Source organism: Charadrius vociferus, unplaced genomic scaffold, assembly GCF_000708025.1.
Source record: "Charadrius vociferus isolate BGI_N301 unplaced genomic scaffold, ASM70802v2 scaffold103, whole genome shotgun sequence".
NCBI classification, from domain to species: Eukaryota; Metazoa; Chordata; class Aves; order Charadriiformes; family Charadriidae; genus Charadrius; species Charadrius vociferus.
This window is the reverse complement of record NW_009648061.1, coordinates 4407765-4433704: the sequence shown is the minus strand read 5'-3', so window position 1 is coordinate 4433704 and position 25940 is coordinate 4407765. Positions and strand designations below refer to the sequence as shown.

At 37.7% G+C, this 25940-nt stretch overlaps 1 protein-coding gene across 1 annotated transcript in view; it reads right to left on the bottom strand.

The window, feature by feature from the left end:
- Nucleotides 1-25940, bottom strand: part of SEMA5A (sema domain, seven thrombospondin repeats (type 1 and type 1-like), transmembrane domain (TM) and short cytoplasmic domain, (semaphorin) 5A) — a 239068-nt gene that overhangs the window by 146751 nt on the left and 66377 nt on the right. Inside the window, exons 4-5 of the mRNA XM_009883755.1 lie at nucleotides 8828-8890; nucleotides 749-847 (exon numbers count right to left, since the gene is read on the bottom strand). Of these exons, the coding sequence (XP_009882057.1) occupies nucleotides 749-847; nucleotides 8828-8890 (162 nt within the window). The remainder of the gene's footprint in view (nucleotides 1-748; nucleotides 848-8827; nucleotides 8891-25940) is intronic.

The window sequence follows — 25940 nt, the reverse complement described above, 5'->3', positions numbered from 1 at the left end:
GCTATTTCTCTGATTTAGTATCCCTAATACTTTCAGCCATAAACCATAATATGATGTTAATATGTTATTTGAAAATAAAGGTACAAGACATTTAAATATAATACATATGCCAAGGAAGTTTTTGGTGATACAGCTATCCCTTGTATTTAAACTTCTTTTCCCTCCTGAAGTAAATAGCTAGCTTAGTCCCAACAGTGACATTTTGATTTTTATTATGACTATTATTGATCCTTAATGGACTCCCTTTCTTTGATACACATAAATTACAACAAGTTGGGTGGTGGTTGTTGTTTTTTTCAGAAATGGAATGACAGGTTTTCTCAACCAAGATTTCTCATTCTTGCCAGTCAGAAATCACTAATACAGGTACTCTCATCTTCTCCAGGACTACACATAAACAATATGCAACTACCCAACTACAGCTTATAACTAATCCAGCAGATGCCAACCAAACCTGACAGATCAGCAGAAGTCGTAGAAATACCCTAGGTTCATGAAAATTGGCATGTAGGAGGAACTGAGGTGCTTGTAGCTGTGCTCCCTCCCATAGCTGAGGAAAAGACTGCAAAGAAGAGATCATCAGCTAACTCTCCTCTTTGGCCTGTCCACTAGCTACATCAGCCTTTTCCACATCAGCTCACCCATCAATACGCAAATTGCCTGGACTCAACCACAGTATGCTCTGCCTTTTCAGCCGCTGGCCCAGAACAGGGACTCAAGCTTGTGGGATGAAACATATAACTCATACCGTCCGATTGGTGCAGATCGGAGTAAATGCGTTGGTTCCACAGGTAAAGAGATGGTTGCCTCCAACAAGAAGCACTCGAATGTAGTTCTGGCATTCCTCCTGCCATGCAGAAATGAAAGAATGTTCAGTGATACTTCAAAGTATAAGGGAGACTAATTACAATTTGCTTTCCACGGTTATGTGTCCACACATAAAAATTTAGGGGAACAAGGTTTAAGCATACCTGATGTATTAGCAATCATGATATACATAGATTTCCTAACTACAACACCTGCATCCATCAATCTTTGTGAAAAGTTCTTAATAGGATAACAATAAACCTCTTCAGTACTGAAGATTTCTTCTAAGTGTGTATTTCAAAGGTTTAGCTAAACTCTGAAGTGATAGATGCTGACTTAAATAATACACTGCTGTCTCAAGAGATCAGATGCTGTTTTCGAAGACAGATCAGGCCAAGGGAGGAAGTTGGAAGGAAAACAGGAGAAAAAAACAGGTTGTCAGCAACACGAGTATGTTGAAAACAGTACAAATACAATTCTGGAGATATCCAGATGCAGACTTGTCACTACTAGTTTCATAATTTGCACAGTATGTTTTATTACAAGCATCTATGGTTCTGTTAATTTGAAGTTTCTCAAGAAATGTCATTACCTCAACACACAGATGCTCACCCCTGAAGAATAATCTTATATGTTTTTTACTCATTAGAATGCATGAAGGCTTTATGATGTTCATTTCTTTCATTTCAGAAGCTAGAAACCAACAGCAATTTCTAGTGTTTATTCAGAGAGCCTTCTGAAGTACTAAAAATCTACGAGAACTGTATGTAGGAGAGATTCAAACACTTCCCTGCAAAAATGAATGCCTCTATCTGATAAAATGAACAAGATCAACAATATGCTTGGAGAAAATAAAGTTTCCAGGAACCTTCAATTTGAACGCTCTCCAGCATTCATTCACAAGATAGTCTTGTGTAAAGCACTAAAAAAACTTGTGCAAATACAGCTATTTGTATTTTTATCAACCGATATTAAGAAGAATCATGTAAGTAAATCCATGCAATAGTAATGGTGCAGAAGTCCCATTATCTGACCCACAGTTATATTAAAAGCTTTGCTTGTTTTTCTTGAAAATAGACTCTCATCCTGGAAAACAAGAAATATAACCCTGAATAAATTGAACAGGCACAAAATAGACTGCAAAGCAAGATGGGCAAAATACTTTAAAGATCTCTGAGAAAACTCTCAGGATTTGTAACCTGTATCTTTCCTTATACAAAATAAAGTTAAAAAGACACACAACATGCACCCACCCCACCTGCCCAAAAAAAAGAAAAATTGAAAAAAACCCATGTCTTCGAAAAATTCCCCCAAAACCCACATTTGCATTAGGTTCACGTGAAAATGCATCTTTTTAACAGTTCTCTTTGAGCCTTTAAAGGTAAGTGTCAAGCATCTTAGAATTAACATTTGATTCCCATTGGGTAAAAATACATCTTATCTTGAACTTACCAAAACTTTCATCTTAATATTCTTTCAACCAAACAGAAGCCAACATGAAACCATATAACAGAGTTGGGCAGTGCAACAAGACTTTCAAAAAGTAATTATTTCACTTCTGAGTAGTTTCCCTCTTGCAGATTGTTTTAACTACACTAAAAAAAAAAAAAAAGGCAATTCCTCCTTTTTTTTGTTTTTTGTGGGAAGGGTGTTCAAGGACGTTCTTAGAATATAACACAGTAATTTATTCTTCGGGCTGTTTCCATCCTGCCCTTTGCAGCAAGTCATGGAATGTAAGTGTAGGAAAAATAAGTGGGTTCTGACATTACAACCCATCCAACCTCTCCTCTTCATATTTCAGAGCTCCCTGAAATAGTGCCATTGCCAAATTACTTGCACGCTGATCACCCACTCTTTCTGTTCAAAAATAATGTTAATTTTTTAAACTCTGACATTCCTAGGATTCACAAGATTCTTCTCTTTAATGTTCCTAAGTCCTGTGCCCACTTCACAACAATCCATACTGCAACAGAGCAGATATATCAAATTTTCATTGGGTACATAGTACAACAAAATCAAACCCAAAAGAACAGCTTTTATATTTGTTTATTTTCTTCATATAACAAATCCACAATAATACAAAACAAATTAAAAAAAATAGTCATGAATACAACAATCAACACCTAAAAACATATTGAAAGAGGACTCAATCATTTAGTCATTTGAATTGTTCAGAGTCACTTTTCTAGCTCTGGAGTCAAGCTCATCTGAATGGATTCACTTTTTAGATGTGCAAAAAAAAGATGTGTGTTGTAGAAGTGACATTGGTGAATGCAAAGGACTTCAAAACCAAAGGTTTTTAAATTTGGAGGGTGGTGGTAGGTTTAGTGGCCATCTTTTATGAATCTTACTCTCCATTTTATCTTGACCTCTACACCATATACTTTCCTATTCTACTATAAAAATATCTCTGAAAGAAAGAAATTCATTTAGCAAGTACTTTCTCTTTTATATTAGTATATCTGAAACAAAATGCAACTAGTAGAAAAAATTCAGCAGCCAAGCAGGCTAGATTGCTACTTAAGGTTAAGAACAACTTGACAGATCAAGGACAATCTGGCTGCATATGGTTATCCATTTGCAGCGATGTTTCTTGTATAGGTTGACATTTTAAACACACACATGTTAAATTTTTTCATACTTTTTGATACGGTCCTCTCTGGAAGGAAATGTGAGACCTGATCACCCAGGACATGGAGAAGGCTGAGGTACTCAACTACTTTTTTGCCTCAGTCTTCACTGGGAAGGGCTCTAGCCACACCACCCAAGTCGCAAGAGGCAAAGGCAGGGACTGGGAGAAAGAGGCACTGCCCACTGTAGAAGATCAGGTTCAAGACCAGCACCTCAAGGTGCACAAATCCATGGGACCTGATGAGATTAATTCGCAGGTCCTGAGTGACCTGGAGGATGAAGTTGCTAAGCCACTATCCATCATATTTGAGAAGTCGTGGCAGTCTGGTGAAGTTCCCACTGACTGGAAAAGGGAAAACGTAACCCCCATTTTCAAAAACAGAAAAAAGGAAGACCCAGAGAACTACAGGCCAGTCAGTCTCACCTCTGTGCCTGGCAAGATCATGGAGCAGATCCTCCTGGAAAGTCTTCTAAGGCACATGGAAAATGAGGAGGTGATCAGTGACAGCCACATGGCTTCACTAAAGGAAAGTCATGCTTGAAAAATTTGGCGGCCTTCTATGATGGTGTTACAGTGTTGGTGGAGAAGGGGAAAGCAACTGATGTCATCTACCTGGACTTGTGCAAAGCATTTGACACTGTCCGACAAAACATCCTGGTCTTTAAATTGGAGAAACATGGATTTGACCAATGGACCACTCAGTAGAGAAGGAACTGGCTGGATGGTTGCACTCAAAGATTTGCGGTAAACGGCTCCACGTCCAAGTGGCAAGCTGTGATAAGTGGTGTTCCTTAGGGATTGGTACTTGGACAAATACTGTTTAACATCTTTGTTGTTGACATGGATGTTGCTATTGAGTGCCCCCTCAGCAAGTTTGCCGACAACACCAAGCTGTGTGGTGCGGTTGACATGCCATCCAGAAGACCTGGACAGGCTTGAGAGGTGGGTCTGTGCAAACCTCACGCAGTTCAACAAAACCAAGTGCATGGTCCTGCAACGGGGTCAGGGCAATCCCATGCACAAATACAGGCTGGGTGGAGAATGGACTGAGAGCAGCCCTAAGGAGAAGGACTTGGGGGTGTTGGTTGATGAGAAGCTCAACATGAGCCGTCAATGTGAGCTTGCAGCCCAGGAAGTCAACTGTGTCCTGGGCTGCATCAAAAGAAGCATGGCCAGCAGGTTGAGGGAGGTGACTCTCCCCCTCTACTCCGTTCCCGTGAGACCCCACCTGGAGTACTGTGGCCAGCTTTGGAGCCCTCAACATAAGAAGGAGATGGACCTGTTGGAGCGGGTCCAGAGGTGGACCATGAAGGTGATCAGAGGGCTGGAGCACCTCTTCTATGAGGACAGGCTGAGAGAGTTGGGGTTGTTCAGCCTGGAGAAGAGAAGGCTCTGGGGAGACCTTATGGCAGCCTTCCAGTACTTAAAGGGGGCCTACAGGGAAGATGGGGAGGGACACCTTTATCAGGGAGGGTAGTAATAGGATGAGGGGTAATGATTTTAAACTGAGAGGGTAGATTTATATTAGATATTAGGAGGAAATTCTTTACTGTTAGGGTGGTGAGACACTGGAACAAGTTGCCCAGGGAAGCTGTGGATGTCCCATCCCTGGAGGTGCTTATGGCCAGGTTGGATGGGGCTTTGAGCAACCTGGTCTAGTGGGAGGTATCCCTGCCCATGGCAGGGGGGGTGGAACTAGATCTTTAAGGTCCCTTCCAACCTAAACCATTCTATGGTTCTATGATTCTACTTTTATTGAAAGTTCAGATGCTAACACAGCCAGCCATTAGAATCTTAAATAAGCAAGCAATAAGAGACTTTACTTCAACTATATATTTTTTTAACATCTCTCTTTGTTTTATTGTATTTTTACCATGTGTATTTATATTTTTTCTTTATAACAATCCCTACCACAAGTGCCAGTCTGAATGGCCTAATTTATTCTCTTAACCATGTATGTTGTTTTAGACTTCTGAATGCTAACGCATGCTGGCCACAAGCACATAATTTTGTCTGGCTCACTCCTGGAGCCACTAGTTATTTTAAGCAACAGCTTAAATTGGTGGATAAATGTCTGAAGTCTCAGTAACAAACATCAGCCTTCAAAAGTCAAGTGCACATTACACTGTCAAATGTGACAGATGTCCCTATATATTTTCCCCTTCAGCTCTTTTCCCTCGTTGGCTCCTAAAGCATAAACCTTAGAACAACAACTACTGCTAACGGCTAGAGGCAAAAATTTTGTGCAGCTTCTTTCTCAAGAGAAAGGAAAAAAAAAAAGAAAAGAAAAGAAAAGAGTTGTGTTTAACTGTCCATTATCTCAAAACTACTAGAGTTGCTTCAGGGTTCAAAGCTAGCTTCTGGTTTCAGGATGCTCCATCAGCAAACTGACTTTTAGTTTTGACGCCTGAACTTATTGCCCCCATGCTGCTCTGTGGGCAGCACAGCTTCAAGAAAAAACAGGATTTGAATGAATAATTCACCCACAGTCATCCTTGTAATTGTCATCTCTCTGTCGCCACAGTCTGGGTTGGCCTTGTATATTTTGTCTCCAATCTTTTCTGTTCCTTCCCTATAGTCACACAAGTCTGCCCTGAAATCTGAAGTCATCCTAAGAAATACTGCAGAAATGCAACCTCCAGTAACTTCCCAATCTGGCCTAGCTCTATTTATACTACATCAACAAGCAAAGATGCAGTTTTTCTAGTAACATTAACTGGAATTGGGTCTCCCAGGGGATTTCCTCTGAAAAGAGACAATTTTCTGTAGTACTGAAGTGAATTCCTCCCAGTTTTTCCAAGGTAAGGCTTTTGTGGTTTGACTAGGAAGGGGAGCACACCACAGATCAGGTGCTTTCCTCATCTGCACGCACAGGTTCTCCTTATACAGAGTGTTTAATGACCTTGTTTTCATCTTGGACATAAGGCAATAAAAGACAAACATCATTAGGCTACCCTTTCTCTGGCCTTAAATTTATCCTTTGATTTTAACCTCGATCACATCAGTGAAAGCAAAAGAGGCATGAAAAGTTCAAAAAGACAGTTGTCATTCCAGCTGTGTAGGTTGCCTCAGTCAATACCTCTGTATTCTCCAGCAACTCCCACATGAAACTTTCAGGCCACGAAGTCTGCACACCAAAAAAAAAAGCCCTATGGTAACAATAAGAGAAGAACTATTTCCTCCCAGGACTACCTTTGAATATAATGAAATATAAGGATTGTACTTCTCTTCTAGATTGTGAATGAAGAACAAGGCTAAGGATGCAAATAAAACACTAAATCTTTATCCATCCAATAACAATACTAAGAAACAATCTCAGAGGTCATTATAAGAATAACATATATATTATTTTACAGTGACAGCACAACTTCTAATCACCAGCTTCTTCAAAAGGGTGTGGTGAGCATGAACAAAAATCTGCATGTACGTACGACACTAAGGTCCATTCTCAAATGCATTTCATCATTGTTGAGTATTCCTCCCAGCAAAATTGTTTAATAGGAACATATGCTACTGCATTGCTGAATCTAATGTGTATTTTACACCAGAAACAGCATTGTCAACATAATATTCAAAAGTATACTACTATAGTCTCAAATTTACAATTACTTTCATCCATCACGTTAGATCACAGTCACTGCACTGTGACTTTCAGACAAGTTGAATGTTATTCTCACAGGTTTAAACTTGGAAAATCACTGTAAAACAAAGGCATAAACTTTTAGTAACACATTGCGTTCCTACCACAATAGTTTCTACTCTGACAGTGCAATCCATCATATTCTGTTGCCACTTGAGCATGCTCTCTTACTTCAGAGTATTATCATCATGAAAGCTAAGGGCTAAGGCTTGAGGGTTATATTACATGAAGAAGCATAAATCTAGGGAGAAATAACAACTTACAAAATGAAACATTTGCTTAAAATATGGGGTCCCAAAAGTTCTTTCTCTTCTCTCTACAAACTGACAAGTAAGCATCTAGTAAGCCTTCTGATCTATGATGTTTGTGCCATTTAAGCCTTCACACCAGAGTTTGCCTACTCAAATTAGAAATCTTCAAGTAAAATCCAACCCATTTCTTTTCTTTAGCTATTAATACCTTCTATGTACCTAGAAAATCCTGCACTTTAATGGCTAGTGACCAGTAACTCCTAAATATTTGTTTCCTACACTGGGATGGAAAGAAAGGGAAAGGAGGACAAAGAATGCAACACCATTCATAATGCCTTTTCCCAGTACAGTAAATTCATTTCTACAGTGAAAGATGTTCCTCCATAAAGACAATCATCTTACATGCAAGAAGCTTTACACTGCATATTCACTACACTTGCTTTTTTTCCCCCCACGGAATTCTGCCTTTTTCTCTCCTCACAGTATAACATGCCCTGCTTCTGACGTGAGGCCATTCTTTCTCTTTAATCTCAAAGAGAAATGGATAGGCCAATGGTACACTGCAATTTTATATTCCAGCACTTAGTACAAAAAGCTGGAAATGAACTGTTTAATGGGAGGAGTGAAAAAGTCAGTGATAAGATCACTATGCAGAAGAGATCCCTCCTCTACTAGATGGTAGAAGCTTTTGGAATATCTTTTTGAAGCTTGGGGGTTTTTGAGTTTTGCACATCAATAACATATGCTGGCATGTTCTACTGAATGTGGGTCCTGAAATCAAGTGTGCTTTTTTCCAGTCATAGCTGTTGATGTGTTTTCCCTTTAAGTTTTAACTCAATTAACTTTAATCATGAAACAGTATAATAATTACAAACATAAATTGTACACATTTCTAACTGCGTTTATAACAAATTTGATAACTAGCTTCAGCTCAGGACAGCATCGATACAGGTTCCATCTTAGCATTACACTTACCTGTGCTGAATAAAAGGAATTGTAATTGGGCAGATAAAGAATTGGTTCTGAATACTAAAAATATATCAAGTCCCATGCATAAAAAGTTAGTGAATTTCATATTATTTTCTTTTTAGCGCCAGTAGGTATGAAATATAGAAGTTCCTAAAATTGCATCTAATACACAGGGAAATAAATCGAGGATTTTACAAAGTAATTACACAGTTATTCAGGATTTACAGCACTGAAAATGAAGTGAGAATACAGTCCATTACATATGATGTGTTGTAGAGACAAAACAGTAAATAGGACACTAAAGTTCTTGATCATTTCAGAAAAGAATCACGTGACTGTATGTCTCACCTCACACTCCCTCTATTGTTTTTTATTCCCTTGCTTATAAATCACTGCCAGACTCCTTTCCTACAATTCTCTTCGGAAAGGGAGACAGTAAAAATGTATAAGGTAGATATTTATACACTGACTTACACCTGACATTAACATACAAATTTTATTAAAGCAGAACAGCTGTCTCACGCTTACCTTTGATTTGCCTTTACTGTAACAGGCTCTTTTAGTAGCTTCATCACATTGCCATTCCACTGCCTGCAACCAACAGGAATTAGTTAGAAATGCAGGGAATACAGAAATATAAACCTCAGAGCTATCTAAGCCCATGCTTGAGATATGTGCTTCAGACATACTGATGATTAGCTGTGGGTGATTCTGTCCGTAATCACCTTGGATGCTTTTTCTCCTTAGAAATGTAGTTTTGCTGTTGATGATTTTTCAGCGTCTTAATCTGAAGTCAAGCTGGCCATCCTCATGATTCACTGTACTTACTGCTACAGCAGAAATGACCACAGTCATGTTTGATGCTATTTAGCCACCTTTTTATGAGTCTTATTAAGGTAAACAGTTAGGAACACAAAGAAAGGCTGAACCTCTTTCCCCAGCAGAGTTGGGCTGCATCACCACAGCATCTGAGGTCAGCTCTGCTGAGAGACCTTGCGCTGTGGGAAGGTGTGCCCTGTTGCGGTTTTTGCAGTGTTTACTTCAAGCATCAAATGGAGATTTTAATTTCTCAAGGTTTGACTGCAGCACTAATCAGAAGCACTAAAACATCCATTCAGAGAAAGAAGCAATGGGCAGACACATACACGACAACAGTGGAATGGAGCACTGCAAAGCAGAAGCAATTTATCCTCATTTTTGAGCTGTCTCTCTGCTTCAACAGATTTATGCAAGGACTGTAACGCCTAGTCTGCATTACTACACTTTCACTGCATGAGTTAATTCCAATTATTTCCATATTTAACATTCAACAGCTATGACTTAAAAACTCTATAGTTCAGTGGAGCAGGTCATACGCTTGGTGTTTATGTGCCAATAGTTGTACATATTTGAATGCCTGTATATGCTGTGTAGTCAAAGTGCATTTTAAATCACTCTGCATTCTTTCACCTCGACAGTGCACATCCATATGTTCTTTAGATAAAAATTCCACAAAACTCTTCATGTTTTACCAGGAAGAACTGAGTTTTCTAAACTGACCACTGCTGCTTAATTATTGAAACCACAGCTTTTTCATTTTTACTTACAAGGTAATAATGAAAGACCATTAATTCAGATTTAATATAGGTAATGTTTTGTACCTGTCTTTTAATGGAGACTATATTAATAGCAACCAGACTCTATAATTAATAAAAATAATAGGGTGAAACCCTGTTTAAACTAAGGAAAATGTATATAAGTGTATACTATGCAGTACTCTTGATTTGTGTTTCAACAAGCCCAAGAATGAGCGTTTTCATTTTAGGAATAAAAAGACTTATAAAAACTAATGCCATTACTTCTCTTCCTCCACCCCAAACTTTCCAATTTACAGCATTTGCTTTTGCAGAGGAACAACTACAGCATATTGGGGAATATACTGAAAACTTCTGGAAGAATCCACGTATGAATGACCCTAGCTTACATAACAAACTGTATCTAGCAGCATGAAAGAAATCTTATACCGAGTTAGATAAAAAAAAGCAGCAATGTGTCAGACAAAAAAAGCAGGAATTACTTAAATTTTTTGAATCTGTAATGCAAAAAAGCAATTGACGTCCATAACAGAGATCACAGTACAAAAGGCTGCTCTTGAATGACCAACCTAATTTCTAATCAATCCACCAGGACACACTGCATCTATGTTACATGGCACTAGATACAAGTATCTAATACTGAATATATTATCTCTAAACAACATGAAAAAACTCATATGCCTGGAGAGACACAAGAGTTACCAGTAGGAGGTCAGAGTAGAAGCTTAGTGGAATACGGGTGCTTAAAAAGGTTTGAAGGAAAGTTCTTGCCAAAACAGAATCAAGAAGAATATGACAAGGATGAACAGCAGGAAGAAAGAAGGCAGAAAGATTGGATTAAAGATGAAATGTTTACTAATGAATCAATTTTCAGTGATAGAATACCCAGCTTTCAATTGGCTCTAAGTCCACAGTAAAAGAGTAATTTGAAGGAGAAAGATCTGAACTGCAAAAATTACACAATGTCACAAATCAAGCACACTAAGTACATTTCTCAGGCACTGAAAGTTCTGGAAAACAAAATCAACAGACTTTGGAGATGGGAAATTCAGAAGCCAAAAGTGACAGTTCTCAAGTTTTCCATAAAAGCTGAGAAAAGCATACAACACGTCTCTGCAAGCAGATCATGGTTGGAGAATCTGGGGACTCCAAGTGCATAATAATGCAAGTAAAATTTAGGACAAGTCAGGCAGAAGCTTTATTAACTATGATCAAGGTGAGAGAACATTGGGACAGCATCTCCTCCTCTGCTCCCCTGTTCTCTGCAAGTGATCGCAGAGTCCCAGCCTATATAAAGTTTCAGAAAAAAAGAAAGGGGTGATGGTAAAATAATCATTGCGATGTTAGGAAAGCTAGGTATCCATCCCTGGAGGGTTGGACTCCTTAAGGAGCTTGCTACCTGTCACACTTCTAAGGAGGAATCAAACGGTAAGTAACATAACAATATGGATATGGCTCTTGGTGGGGCCTCTAGGAGTGGCACACCCAGTATTACCTTAGCTCAGAAGTGGTGAGGTGGAAATAATGACAGCCTGTTAGCTTCTAGTTGAATGTTCTTTTAGTGAGGATAAACCTTAGCTAGACTTCTCAAATCTTATATGTTAATAATTTTACCACCATACCACAAAACCACTAATACCATTATTAGCATAACTGAAAATAAAATTTCTTCTCTTTCTTTGACATCAATGAAATGCAGAAATTTAAATAAAGATACTAAATATTAAAAAATTATGTAATATTTCTGGATACCATAGTTAACAGCACATAGAAGAACCCAAATAGAATAAACTACAGTAACTAAATGTAAGTATGTATGCTTGCAAGCTAACCAAATGGCATACTCTCTGGGAAAACCCTGTTCATGACAACATATGCCAAACGAGCAATATTCTCTGGACAAGAAATAAGCACAGACACACTGGTGGCAAAGCAAAGTGCCATCTTTGAAATCAAGTGTACTTGTAGTCCTATAGCCCTGGGTTCCACTGCGGGAGGAGACAATAACAGAGCAGGCTGCAAATGAAATATATTCCAAAGGCACCTGAAGAAAGCTGAGTAGTTCAAACTGTTGTACTTTGGTCCCGAAAGCTCCCGCATAGTTCTGTAATGCATACATATGTCCTACTGCTGATTAAATGAGAACAGCAGGTATAGAAAAACATTTCCATATATAGCTATTTTTTTTTCTTCTAATTTTCAGGAAATTTGCAGGGGGAGGGGTGTCCCAAAAAAATGGAAATTCAGGTATTCAACACAGCCTACTGGTAACACACAGGGGAAAGACAGGTGGAAAACTCCTCAAGTTAAAAGTCATTTCAGTGTGGAAAAGAGAGGAGAAAAATGTGTCCTGAATCTTCAGCACATAAAGACAAAACAAGATGTCCCAACAGAACAATAGCAATGTGTTTTTTGTCAGTAGAAGATTAAGACTTTAAAGTTTTAATTCTGAAAGACCAGACAGACACATATGGATTGTGTTATTTTAGAAAGCAAGTGCAAAAACATGTTTACGGAAAGATGTTACTGTCATCCACCACTTTGTTAAATTGACATATTCTCCTGCTTGATACCGTTTGCTGATATTTCCATGAAGTTCAGATAAGCAGCGCAAATACGACATGCATACTGCGTTGGATATTTGATTCACTATGAAGGCTTATACAGATAAAGTTTATCCTGTTAGGATCTTTACTTTCCTATGTTTCTTAGTAAGAAGCTCCAGTTTTCACAAGGCAAAATACAACCTTCAGCATTTTGTGTACTGTTTTTAATTAATATTATAATTCTACCTGAGCTGGCAACAAAATTAATTGAACCAAATTATAGGCACTGAAGTTCATTTGTTCTGGGGAAAAGGGAAACATGGATTTGAACATTAGTGCTAGAGAAAATAAGGATGCGTAGTACCTTGGCTAGTGCTACGCATCTCCGCAAAGAACGCAGCTGCATAGGTTAAGGGGTAGGGTTTAAGGTAGCACATCAGGTTGTTTCTGATAGCAAGCTGACACTATTTACAGAGGCATGGCTTCTACAAATCCTGCTGTCAGTATGGTCTTTAAAGCACCTCTGTAAATTTAATGCCTCAGCTTAGTTTGTTTCTAATTTCCCAATCTTAAGCATGACTACATTCTAGTAGACCTAAATAAACCTTAGTTATGTAACAGTCACCAATAGAGTAGTGCAAAATGCATACAGTGAATTTTTTAGCCCTGTGAAAGTCAGGATGGCCAAGACTAAAGACTGAACATACAAGTACAACTTGAACTTGACCCAGTGTACTCCGATGAGGAAGTCACAGTTGGCGTTTGAACACATACTGTATTCTTCAATTAAAAAGAAGTACACAAAGCTCCATGCAGATTTGACAGAAAATCAGACTGAACAGAAACACGGCTTTGGTGCACACTTAACCCTAAGTCTGAACTCAAGTTTCAAACTGACGGCAGGCATCTTTTTGTAAAAGCTCAATTGTAAATAACTATATCAGTGTTTCAAACATTACACCATTGATGTTTATAAACTGCTTCAAAAACTTCAAATTAGATCTCTCCTGGCATTTTCAAGGGGTAGTGGGAGGAGAGAAATTCCAGCCAGAGAAGAAACGAATTCCAACTCAAACTATACAATGAATCTATTATGTTCAAAATGAAGAAAAACATACATCCAACACCCATCTATGTTAAGTTAAAAATTACGGTATTAAAATGAATCATATTTTTCAGAACAACAAATATATTTCAGTAATTTCTTTGTTTGGGTGAATGATAAGAGTCTTGCTTAAAAGTTAAACTAATCTTCAGCAGACAAACTAAATAAATGCAAAAAAAAATAACTCATATGGAAACCAAAAGAAACCTCCTATCTAAACTGATTTATCCAAATACCTTAGAAGAACACTAAAAGAGAACCACGGAAAGTGTAGAAGCAGTGAATAATGTTCACATGTCCTTCCTATTTAAGAAATAACTGTCTAGGAGTTCTCTTCATGCCCAACATGCAGCAACAAAGTAAGTCCCCAGGCAAGACATCTGAAGGTCCCTTCCAACCTAAATTATTCTATGATTTTCCAGAAAAATTGCAAAATACAAAAGGGAAGAAAAAATCAAAACGCTAAATAATTGACTTTAACATAGCTCCTTTCTACAATTATAACTTTAATCAGTAAATGCAGACAGGAAATTTGAAATTTGAACACAGTCAAGAAAGGACCGGTCAATTAGAATGTGTTAAGTGAGATATGTATTAGTTTTACTAACAGGTCAACAAAATACGCATGGCTTTCACCTAGAGTGGAAGCTGCACACCTAACCCAGTACAATCAGATCTCCTGGAAGAACTATGCTCCTATAGCTACACAGATACTCATAACATATACATGTAGACGGGTACACATTAATATGTATTTTTACATATGAACTTCTTTGAAGTGTAGAAACAGAATGTACTCTTACATTTCATAGAGAAAGAAGTTAATTAGTCAAGAAACAAAAAAATGAACGGAACAGTATTCCAGACAGATGGTCCAGTACTTCTTAGGCAGATGGCTCTGCTAATTAGATACTGGCAAGAATAACATTAAAGAAGATGTTTTAATTACACAATGCCAAAAATTAACAACTACGAGAGATTTCGTTTCTCTTTTTCATTATCTGCTTGCTTTCATCTCTTATATCATGTATTTAAACAATACTCTGGGGAGCTGGGGTATAATGGCAATAGCCATAATAATATATGTCAACAAATATGAGCAATATCACCTTATTGTTCACACCAGTCCAGCAATGGAATGACTTCAAAAAGTTTGACTTGTTTGGTGAGGGTGTCTTGCAGCCTGCCTAATTAGCTCTCAATGAACATGTACGCTGGAGTCCAAAAGCTGAGTTTAAAGAGGCCATAAAAAAAGTGTCAGGATCGTAAACACAAAGAAAGAATGTAGCCACAGAGAAGTATACCAGCAAGACATTAGCAGCAAATTAGCAGCAGCAGAGTTAGTGGTGGTTTTGATGGTTACCAGAAATTTTAAGGCGTGCTTTGGTATAATGACATCCTTGCTTCCAGCAAATACGTAAAGCCACTTAAGAAAGATTTATACCTCTCTATACCGCAGAGGAACCATTCCCCTTGCTTTCCATAGAGTCATTACCCTTCGTCCTTGCAGACATTACTGCTGGAGCTGTCTATCTTGCCAACAGACTCCTGACAAACAGTCAGCTTCAGAGAGTGAACATCCACTGTGGAAAAACTAGAGTAAAATATTGAAAAGGGACTACCCTTTAACACAGCTTTCGTTTTTGGCTCACCAAAAAGGAAAAGCTGGTTTCTGGGGACTAAAGGCATCCTGGTTAGGCTTTCATATGAAGTTATAGGCCAGCAGCTCATACAAGAAGTCCAACAACATATGGACAACTTTACTAATTGGCTACAGTCACTGCAGTATCTTGCCACTAATTACTGCATGAAACAGCCAATTCTCCTGGGAATAACATTATGTGTGTTTTCGTTTGTTCAGAATCAGCTTTTACTGTTCATCCACAGTTAACAAAATTACAGTTTCTTATAAAGTAAGCAGTGTGAAATATAAGAAAATAATCATCAAAACATGCTCAAATTTTCCAGGGGGTGGAACTCAGTAAGAACTGAGATCGCCTACTAGATATATAATTTCATACTTAAAGCATGTAATATATGAAAAGCCTTATACGGTTTGAAGGAGCTAATGCCAATTTTATTTCAAATATACTAACCTGAAGTATATAAAAAAGTGAGAACTACATACCTTGCCAATTCATGAAGTAGCCAAAGTTTTAATTAGCTTATTTTATTGACTATGCAAATAAGTAATTGTTGAAAATTGTCAGAATTAACATAAAATTAAAAGAAAAAATTAAGCATAATAGAGAAGAATTTAAAGTTACTAAATCTTTCACAAACTCTCAGTGTTGGGTTATTTCACTGCCTTTAATGACACAAGACTCCACCCAAGACTGAACTTTCAGAAATGCCACCTACCCATCCACCTGTGCATTCCTCTCTTTGTCTTCTGCAAAGATTTCTACATGTCACAAAACATCCATTTGGTTTATATTCAACAGAGATGAGTTTATAGGAAAAAATGCTGTTCCAAACCTGGAGGTTGTAACTCAAAACTTGAGCAGGTTCAGAACTAGCGTTTTTAGTCCTGCTCCCAGAGAGTTATTCAAAAAAACAAAACTGTTGCACTGTGACTTTCAAAGTTTTGAATGTTCCAATCCGGCATTTTGAGGCTTTTACTGTTTTTATGTACATTTTAAAGTTGAATGCAGGATTGTGCTGAAGGGCTAAAACAACAAAATATTCTTGCATTACCACACTTGGCATCCATTCAGCAGGTAGGAATGAGATTTCATAACATATTTTTAATGCACATTCTGAAATTATACTACATATAGTAAGTTTAATGTATTGAATAAATTATACGTGAATCCTCTAAGATTTAACATCTGTGTTAGCACACTGAGTTTTAAAGCATTTCTTGCTTTTTGGCAAAAAGATTGATTTTAGTAGGCTCCAAGATCTTTTGAAAGCAACATTTAATTTTATTATTTTATTTTTTTTTACAAATAGTGTTGTGAACTTCTAGGTGCTGATGAGAAATGTCAGGATTCTCTTTATTTCAAAGAAAGGAAAGATACTTCAACGTAATTTCACACTGCTCAACCCTCTAGGTTAAATAACAGAATAAGTAGAAAAAAAAAGAGTCCCCTGGCACCAGAGTGCCACAAAATGTTGGTTTGAACCTTGAGCATAGGCAGGCAGAAGTTTATATTCCTGTACACCTGCCCATTGCTGCTAAGAAACATGGAAATGGGAAAGGAGGCAGCGGCATCAGAAGGTGTGCCGTCTCGCCCCATGCTAACGTGCTGTTCAAGACAGCCATGCTGGCACGGGATGCGGGATTAAAGAAGCAGCCCAGCAATCAGCACTCCTTACCTTTCAGCCACAGACAGTCAGGGAAGGTATAACACTTCAAAAGACTGTGCAAATCAAAAGCCTTCCTGAAATAATTTCTGAGAGGCACAGTCTACGTACTGTATCTTGCCCCTGAGATGTCCAGGACAGCTGTATTACAGCTTCCTGATAGGAGCTCACAAAAACAGATGAACCTGAGAGCTATGGTGGAGGATGAACTTTATAACATCTTCTAAGTCATACTGAATAACTGAGAACACAAAAAAGAAATCTTTGTATATCTATATATATGTATATAATTTTGTACAAAATGTCTCATTAGGAACAGAGTAACAATTTTATCATAATTTTCATTTGTCTTTTTTACTTGTTTATTCAAATAGTTTTGCCATTAGGCTTTAGTGACAGCAGTCTTGATTCTGTTCATAGTAATAAACATCTATAGTTCTAAAGAAAACACTACAGTGACTTTACAGTAATTTTCATTTATAATAAAAAAAATATTTTGAACAGTTAGCCTAAAAATGGCATCTTACAAGACAGCAAAGAGACAAAAATAGTTGAAGGAACTTTAACAAATATATGTCCATTAAATATGCAACCAAATCAAGGTAAGAAGATTTTAGAGAAATGAATGCAGAGAGTACGCAGAATGCTAACAACAGAAGAAATGTAAGAACCACCAATTTGTACAGCTTGTTTAGTGAAAAGCCAGTAAAGAAATAAATGGTTCAACAGCACAAATATACAAACACAAGATTTTCTATATCTGACTAGTTACATTAATTGATCAGAAAGGTGACTTTGGAAAAAAGCAATATTATTTTTTCTTCTTGCCATTTAAGAATAACACATAGATATAGAAGACGTTTAGAAAGTGGATGGGGCAAAACGGAACACAATAAGAAAAACACCACCCAATTTCCAGAGAGTTGGCAACAGAGTTCATGGCAGCATGACTGACAGTTCACTCAGGGAAAGAAGAAACAAAGTCATTTCTATTTTGATTATGTTTACTTAAAAATAATTGGATTTATTTTGACAAACACTAAGATAATCTGAGGCACAAAAGAGCAAGAATATGGAGAAGAATAAAAAGTAAAGAAGTACATAAATGAGTGTCATCAACACAGATAATATTGTGAGCTGTGGAGAAAAGGAAAAAAAGAACAGCAGACAAAAATTCTCATTAAATACAAAGAGCAGAAGATGCTTATTAAAACAGGAAAGCTTGAACCTATAGCTACTAGGAAAATCACTGGAGTGTAGCTACACTGTTAAATTATACAGAAATCAAGGGTGAGAAAGACAAACGGGAGAATTAGGAAAGTATCTGCTCAGAATAGGAAAAAGTCTTCAAGAGAACATCATGTACTCCAATTGCAATGGAAGGAGCAGAGGGAAGAAGGCGGCCTATAATGCAACTTTAAACCACGATTTCATTGTGAATATTTGAGATAACGGTGAGGCTATGAAGAAGCCTGAATGTAAGTTCCTTTTTCTCTTTTTTTGACACAAGTGAATGGTCTAGAGTAATGTTAATGACACATGGAGCTTTTCACCTCTAGGTTATGTGTCAAACAACATTCAAGTTATTAATTAGTGGAGGTCAGTGACATCTGGTAACCCAGTACTAGCTATGTGAAATGAGTGGGTCATTTCTATGCAATTTCTAAAAGATAAACATTAAGATCCGAATAAGTAATCATTGGCCATTTTTGCAGAGACAATAGAATGGCTGCTTAGAGCTGTTTGGCCCCTCACTACAAGAAAGACACTGAGGTGCTGGAGCATGTCCAGAGAAGGGCAACGAAGCTGCTGAAGGGGCTAGAGAACAAGTCTTATGAGGAGCGGCTGAGGGAACTGGGGTTGTTTAGCCTGGAGAAAACGAGGCTGAGGGGAGACCTTATCGCTCTCTACAACTACCTGAAAGGAGATCGTAGCAAGGTGGGGGTTGGTCTCTTCTCCCAAGTAACAAGCGATAGGACAAGAAGAAACAGCCTCAAGTTATGCCAGGGGAGGTTTAAATTGGATATTAGGAAAAATTTCTTCACCAAAAGAGTTGTCAAACATTGGAACAGGCTGCCCAGGGAAGAGCTTGAGTCACCATCCCTGGAGGCATTAAAAAGACGGGTAGACTTGGTGCTTAGACAAATGGTTTAGTGGTGGTTTTGGCAGTGTTACATTAATGGTTGGACTCGATGATCTCCAAGGTTCCTTCCAACCTAGACGATCCTATGATTCTATGATCAGAGGGAAAGAACTACTCCTGTTATATACAAAGGCACTTACCTCACCCCACGTTCACAAGGAATCTTGGTAAAGCAGTCACTGAAACAATCATCACCATCATATTGTAGAATTAGATCATCATATCTTAGCAATTTGTCTCCAACTTTGCCTCAGTTTATTGCCAACCACCACAAACCTTAGTCCATCAAAATTCCTCTGGTAAGGAAGGTAAGTCACTGAGTATGTTTTCAGTTTCCTCAGTGGATCCACTATCAATCAACTGGACTCTTAACAGCAGACAGATGAAAAAATAATCATTACTTTCTAAGAGTGTGTGAAAGATTAAATTGACAATTCATATTTCAAACTGTGATTAAATTTTCATAGGTTTGATAAATTATTAACAGTTGTTTTAAACCTGGAAAATCTGCTATAAATGGTCATGAGCACATTTGTAGAAAACATTACTGATGAACCTATGTAATCTCATGTAACCTATTATCTGACAGACTGAGTAATCATAACAATAGGTTGACTGTGTTACACAATCATTAATTAGACTGCTAAAAAGTATTTATGCAATGAAACTTAAATAACTGATAGCCATTCGATATATGCCCTCGCTGCTCGGTGATTATTTGCTGTGCACCCAAACCCACAGTGTGACAGGTGAAGCTCTGATAATTTTTGCAAACAAGCTTTTGTTCTAAAATCAATGGAGGAGGGGAAAAACAATCACAATCTGTGTGATGTGATGCCTGGTGTACAGACTGGGAATTCTGTATTTGTTATTACTGCATGAGCCATTAGCATTAGAGATTCATGAACAAAGAAAGAGAAAATAGTTCATAAAACACTGATACCTAGCTAAACGTATCAGATGCTTTGCGAAGAGTTTTACTGATGAGCTCCTAGATTATTTTATAATGCTAGTAATTTGGCAAAAGATTCTAACTGCATTCTCTTTTTGCCGTTTTTCAAGTGGAAAAATCCCAAATATGTGTAAAATAACATCACATTTCCCCCAAGACCCACGTCTGCAGTTCTAAATAACACAGTTGTCTTTGCTGGCACTTTTCTGGAAGCTATATAGGGAGAAAGTAGCCATGGGAGAACTCATGAAGCACGGCAAAAACACTGGTATGGTAGATGCGACAGAACCTTGAAGAGCAACACCCATACCCATGAAATAAACTGGAAAAGTGATAGGCCCTTAAAACTAATGACAGAAAGCTCAAATCTCAATTTGTACCAAGAAAGTCAAAGTAAAGGAGCCCTTAAGTGTCAAGAAAATATCTCCTAAATTTCAGTGACACACGCAAATTTTAGTAACAATCTCACACAGGGAGCCTAATAAAAAAAAATTTACTTCTGAATCAGCTGTGTGATGTTCTCCTTCTCCTGTAGCCTCTTTTCAATTTTTCTTGGTTTAGAAACCCTTTGACTGCTGCATTGGAAGAACAATATTGTAATCTGGTATTTTTCTCCCAGAAGCTGACACCTCAGTGGAGGTAGCTATATAAATATAATAAATAAAGCTCATTCAACAGGATGCCCAGGGCAACTGTTAATCAGGCACTTCTATGCAGCCATGGGGCTCTTATTTCTTTTTGCAGGCACCATCAGCTTTCCCTCATCAAATTATACCTTATTAACAATTTCTCCCCTGGTGGGTATGTTATAGCTCTTAGCTTTTTAACACTGGTTTATATAGGATACTAGTTTCGCATTATAAACAGAAAGTCACAAAAACTTTATTACTAGCAATTATTTCTTAAAAATTCTCCTGTGCTTTTTCTGCTGAATTGAGTCCTTTGAAGTCAGTGTTCCAAAACTCAGAGCTTTTACTACAGCAAAACACTCCAAAATCAAAAGGAGTTTTGTCTAAGAAGAACAGAAGAAAGCTTGAAATTGTAAACATTCTCAATTTTCGCTATAGAAAAGGGACTACACTTCTGTACAGTAGCTTATAATAGGAAACCCCCTTAGCTTATGCCTGAAGTACTGAAGAACTTTAGAATTAGCCCAAAGTCCATTCATTTATAGCTCTTACTTTTATAGCTCTTACTTTAGCTCTCCTATCAGTAGTGAAATGGGTTTGAAACTCTGATGAGGCTATTCTGAGTGTTCCTCTACAAAGCTGCAAAGTCAGAAAGCTCCAAAACCTCAAAATTAATTTTCTATTTTAAGTTAATGTATATCAAAGATTTGTCAGGGTGTTGTTTGGTTGTGGTTTGGTTTTTTGTTTTTTTGTTGGGTTTTTTTTTTTTTGGGGGGGGGGGCGGAGGGGGAATAATCTTTATCTCTGTTGAAAAAAAACCCCCAAAAACTTCATATCAAAATCACCACTGGATTTGTATCCACCTTAAAGTGCAGGGAAGAATATGTGTTATTTTAAAACAGTTCAATGGAACAAACATTGGCTTAGCATTTCTCTGCAATATTCAGTTTGAGGCACACTTAAGAAGTTCTAGGTATCAACAGCAGCCAAATCAAAATTCACAGAGTTCAAGAAATAAGACTTGTTGTGCTTTTGAAAGATACTGTGGAATTTTAATGGTGACATTCTGAATAATCTCAGTCTGCTTGCAGATTCTATAACCTCTCCTTGCAATGGAGGTTTTCTCCACTGTGAAACACCTGGTGAAATTTTTCACTGACTACTCAAATTACCCAGTTCTTTTACCCAAATTCAAGGAGCACATAAAAATTCACAGAGAGTCCAAGACTCATGGTAAAGCTTGCATCTACAGACATGTTTCTTTCACTCTGAAAGCAGAATGGCTACAAATCAAAAAGAGTTAGGGGGGAAAAAAATAAGAAAAGACTTAAAGAACAAAGATTTAAAGAAGAGGAGGGAACTAACGTATTTAAAATGAATTTGCAATGTAAGCAAGGCTACTGCCTCCTCAGGGATGATATTTGAGGCCTAAACTCAGACAGAACCATGTGAGACTTTCCTGTAATAACTTTTCTTGAAGTACATTTCAGCCCTGAATTTTCAACTGTTTCCCAGCACACAGACTCTTATACTGCCTGAGATTTTCAAGGAGAGAATAAGGCTTTACCTACAGGACTAGGACCTGAGTCTATGTTAAATGAAAGAGATGAGTGCTCACACTTTAGCTTTACAGTACACAAACTATGCTACAAAAAAAAAGGAGCAGGCACATCAGTGAATCCTGCTTGCTCTGTGTGGCAAAGGAAACTGAGTGATCCTCATTTTTAAAACCAGGGTAGAGACATCCTTTTGGCCTGCATGTTAACTGTGACTGAGAATCTACATAAACAATTTGTCAAGCAGAAGAAGAACTTCTCATCAGTAACATAAGGCAGGTCCTGTCTCACTGCCAGATCTTTTCAAGGACAATGTCCCCGTAACTTTTTTAATGGATTAAAACAATGCTTTCTTCCCTAGCCAGGATCTTAGAAATAATACTAGATAATTTCTGGCAACATTCATCCAAGCTATCAGTATTCTGTGTTAATCATGGTGCTTTGAATTCAGATACTTTTAATATTAATTCTAATCTGTAAGTTAATGGAGAAAGGAGAAGGAAGGTGGGACAGAAAGAAGAGTGTGTGAACATTAAAAAACCATGCTAGGATGTAGGCTGCTTGGCTGGCTGCCAGATGCCCACCCAGCTGTTTTCTCATAAATTCATTTTGTTGCTAATTAAAAATAGAATAGATGGTGAGAAACACAGACAAATCTTTAAAACATTCTCCACCACCACCTTTTCACAGGATCAACTTCATCCCTTCACTTCAGATTCCTCTACCTTCTCCCACCCAGCAGCACAGGGGAAGGGGAATGGGGGGCTGCCGTCAGCCCATAACATCTCCTCTGCCACTTCTGCCTCCTCACACTTTCCCCTGTTCCAAAAAACATTCATAGCTAGAGATACTTCTTTTAATCCAAAATGATTTTGAAAGTTGCAGCTCTGCAAGAAAGCAGTTCTAGTTAATCACACAAAATCTACGCTATATCAAGATATGACAGATAGAGTTCAATGTGAGTTGCATGCAAGCAAGGATGAGCCGCTCCACTGAGAAACAGAAGCAACAAAAAAAATCCAAAAACTTGAGTGTCGTGCCACTGTATTGGAATCATGAAATTATTACATGGGTGTATATATTATAGAGATGCACTATATAGATGTAATTATATGAAATTTATATTTTTTTTAAAATGAAATTATTATGTGTGTTTGGCAATTTTTTGCTTTGATTCTGCACTTTCTTTGGTAATAGTTTGCACATTGCCCTCTTTGAATCACCTAAAATCTTCAATTCATGATGCTCTCCATTTGCCAGAAATAAGTTCAGGGAGAAAAAAAAAAAAAGTTGTTTTCACAGCCACTTTAGCTCTTAAAAGTATTGATTCTGATGTGCATACCTTCGTCTCTTCTTTGGTTTTTAATCACTCTTCCAAAAATGTACATTTTTCTATTCTTACATGATAGATTGGATAACACTGAAAATTATGAAGCTCTATTAACACACATTGTATTTTTATGACTAATCAATAGGGCTAGCTACAGCTTTAGTATAATAATCTGCTTCTAACTCTTCCTGGTACTTCACATCTTTCTGAAATCTCCAAACCTCCACACTTTAGACTGAAATTTTCCTCTGCTAGAGAGGAAAATACAAGCAAGAGAATTTATTTTTAAGAACAAGAGTAGAGGAAAATAAACATTTTCAATCCTTCCATTTGTAAAACTCTTTTTTTGCCTCATTCTTCTTTCACACACACAATCACAAAGTGATTGGGGTGAGAATAAGATAACATAGTAGGCAGCTTTTTGAGAAGTTCTATTTTGTGCTTGACCGGAAAAAACTTCTGATTTTACAAAGTTGTTAGGGTAGCAAAACTTCAGAATAGAATGAGGATTATGAATGCACATGAGCTGGATTTTGCATTTTTTTTCTCATTTTTCTGGAACAATTCAATAACATCTCAATAACTTTATAGTGGTGGTTGATGTCCTCAGGCAAGAAAACTGAATTGTTCAAAACAAATTCTTCCTCACAAAAAAAAAAATGCCCTTGGCAAGAACGTCATGGATTCCCTAAAGATAAACTGCTACTGCTAGTACTAATAACAACAGTAACACCAATAATAGCGATATTAAAGCAAACGAGTAACCTGTAGAAGGAAAAAGAGGTATCCCAATATGAAATGGGTATATGCTTCATTTTAGAGCGCTGACTGTCCCCCTTACAGTTGAAATTTACTGCTAGGGCAGGACAACACAGAAAGCACAGCTGTATTAACAGAATTTGAAAGCACTTGAACTAAAAGGAATGTAAAATAAAAGCTATCATACCAGTAAGCAAAAATAGGAAGAGGAAGACATAAGGCTTTAGTCTTTGCTAGTTTTCATCATCTTCCCTTATTCCACTGTCCCAAATCCACTGCCAACAAACTGCTGCACTGGATTAATGGCAGTTAGGAATTATTTTTGTACTCATCAATTGAATTCCTTCCTTCCAAGCATATCCATGAACTCCTCTATAGTGGAATTAGCTCACTAAATGTGCTAACCAAATTAGCAGATTTTAACTAACTAGTCCAGTAACCCACCTAATGCCTCTTAATGCTCACATGAGTAACTTCCAGTATACAGTGGTCACAGCATCAGTAAATACAAACTTGTCTCAATAAATGGATAGATCATGTGTAATAAAAGTTTTTAATCTCAATCTAAATTACATACAAAATCATGTTTGACGTTGTGCTAGCTGAAAGTTATTTTCTAACATGCATTATTTTTCTAGGACAGATATAGCTTGTCATGTCTTACTGTCAGAAGAATGCTAGCTTTCCAGATGTGATAAGTCAAGAAGGAATCTCGATCATTTGGCTGTTGTTCTTTTTTAATGAAGAGAGATTGGTATTTCAAGAATCCTGGGGGGATAATGCAGATGTGATGCAAGGCAGAGCACAGACAACAATTCTGACTTGGTAACAGTCTGAACATACTTAAAATGCATGCTTTCAAATCCCTCCTACTGTCCCCACCACAATAACATCTCTTATTAAAGTTTCATCTATTTTAGGAGGTAGGTTCTCCACAAATGCTAATCTGTTCGGATTCAATTTCAAACTGAAACATATACTTGTATAAATTAAAACAATGGAACAAGCCAAAAATTCCAATGGCTTGGCTACTTTCTGCTCACAAGAGGCAGATGTATTGTGCTGCACAGGGAGTACAGAGGGGATTTCTTTCATATCTTAGCACAAATCAACATAACTTCAATTTCACTTCCCACATTACATGTTTCGTGCATGCTCCACAACCTAAATAATGTGAGTGGAAGCAGGACTGGATGAAGAGAGGGCACTAGCTAATATTACTGGCAGTCACGTACAGTAAATATGCTGTTCCTCTGAACAGGCAGAGTATCTCACCATCACACGTGATTATGTGCCCCAGTGAGCAGACAGGGCAAGTGTCTTTTGGTCTTTTCTGAGAAAATTACATACTGTAGTTGGGAAGAATCCTCAACTGGACTGAGATGAAAAAGTTCACTGTAAACGCCTGCACAGGGACAGTGAAAGCACTGAACTGTGGAAGAATTGATATAAGCATCCATTGAGATGACCTTCAGGGACACTGCAGAACAGTACTATACCCAAGAGAGAAGTCCCAGTGATGTGGTAGCTGGTGACTGAGCAGGAGAGGAAAATGATCCAGTGTTGGGTTCTCTCTGCCTGTGCTAATGTATGGGAACAGAGAAGCCAACAAAAAAGAAGTGAGTTACAGCAGTGATTTGATCAGCAGGTGGTGCACAAAGAAAGCTGAGACAAGTTTAGTGGGATCCATAGCTCACGCCATACATCATCCTCAAAGTTACTTATGGAAAAGGATAGA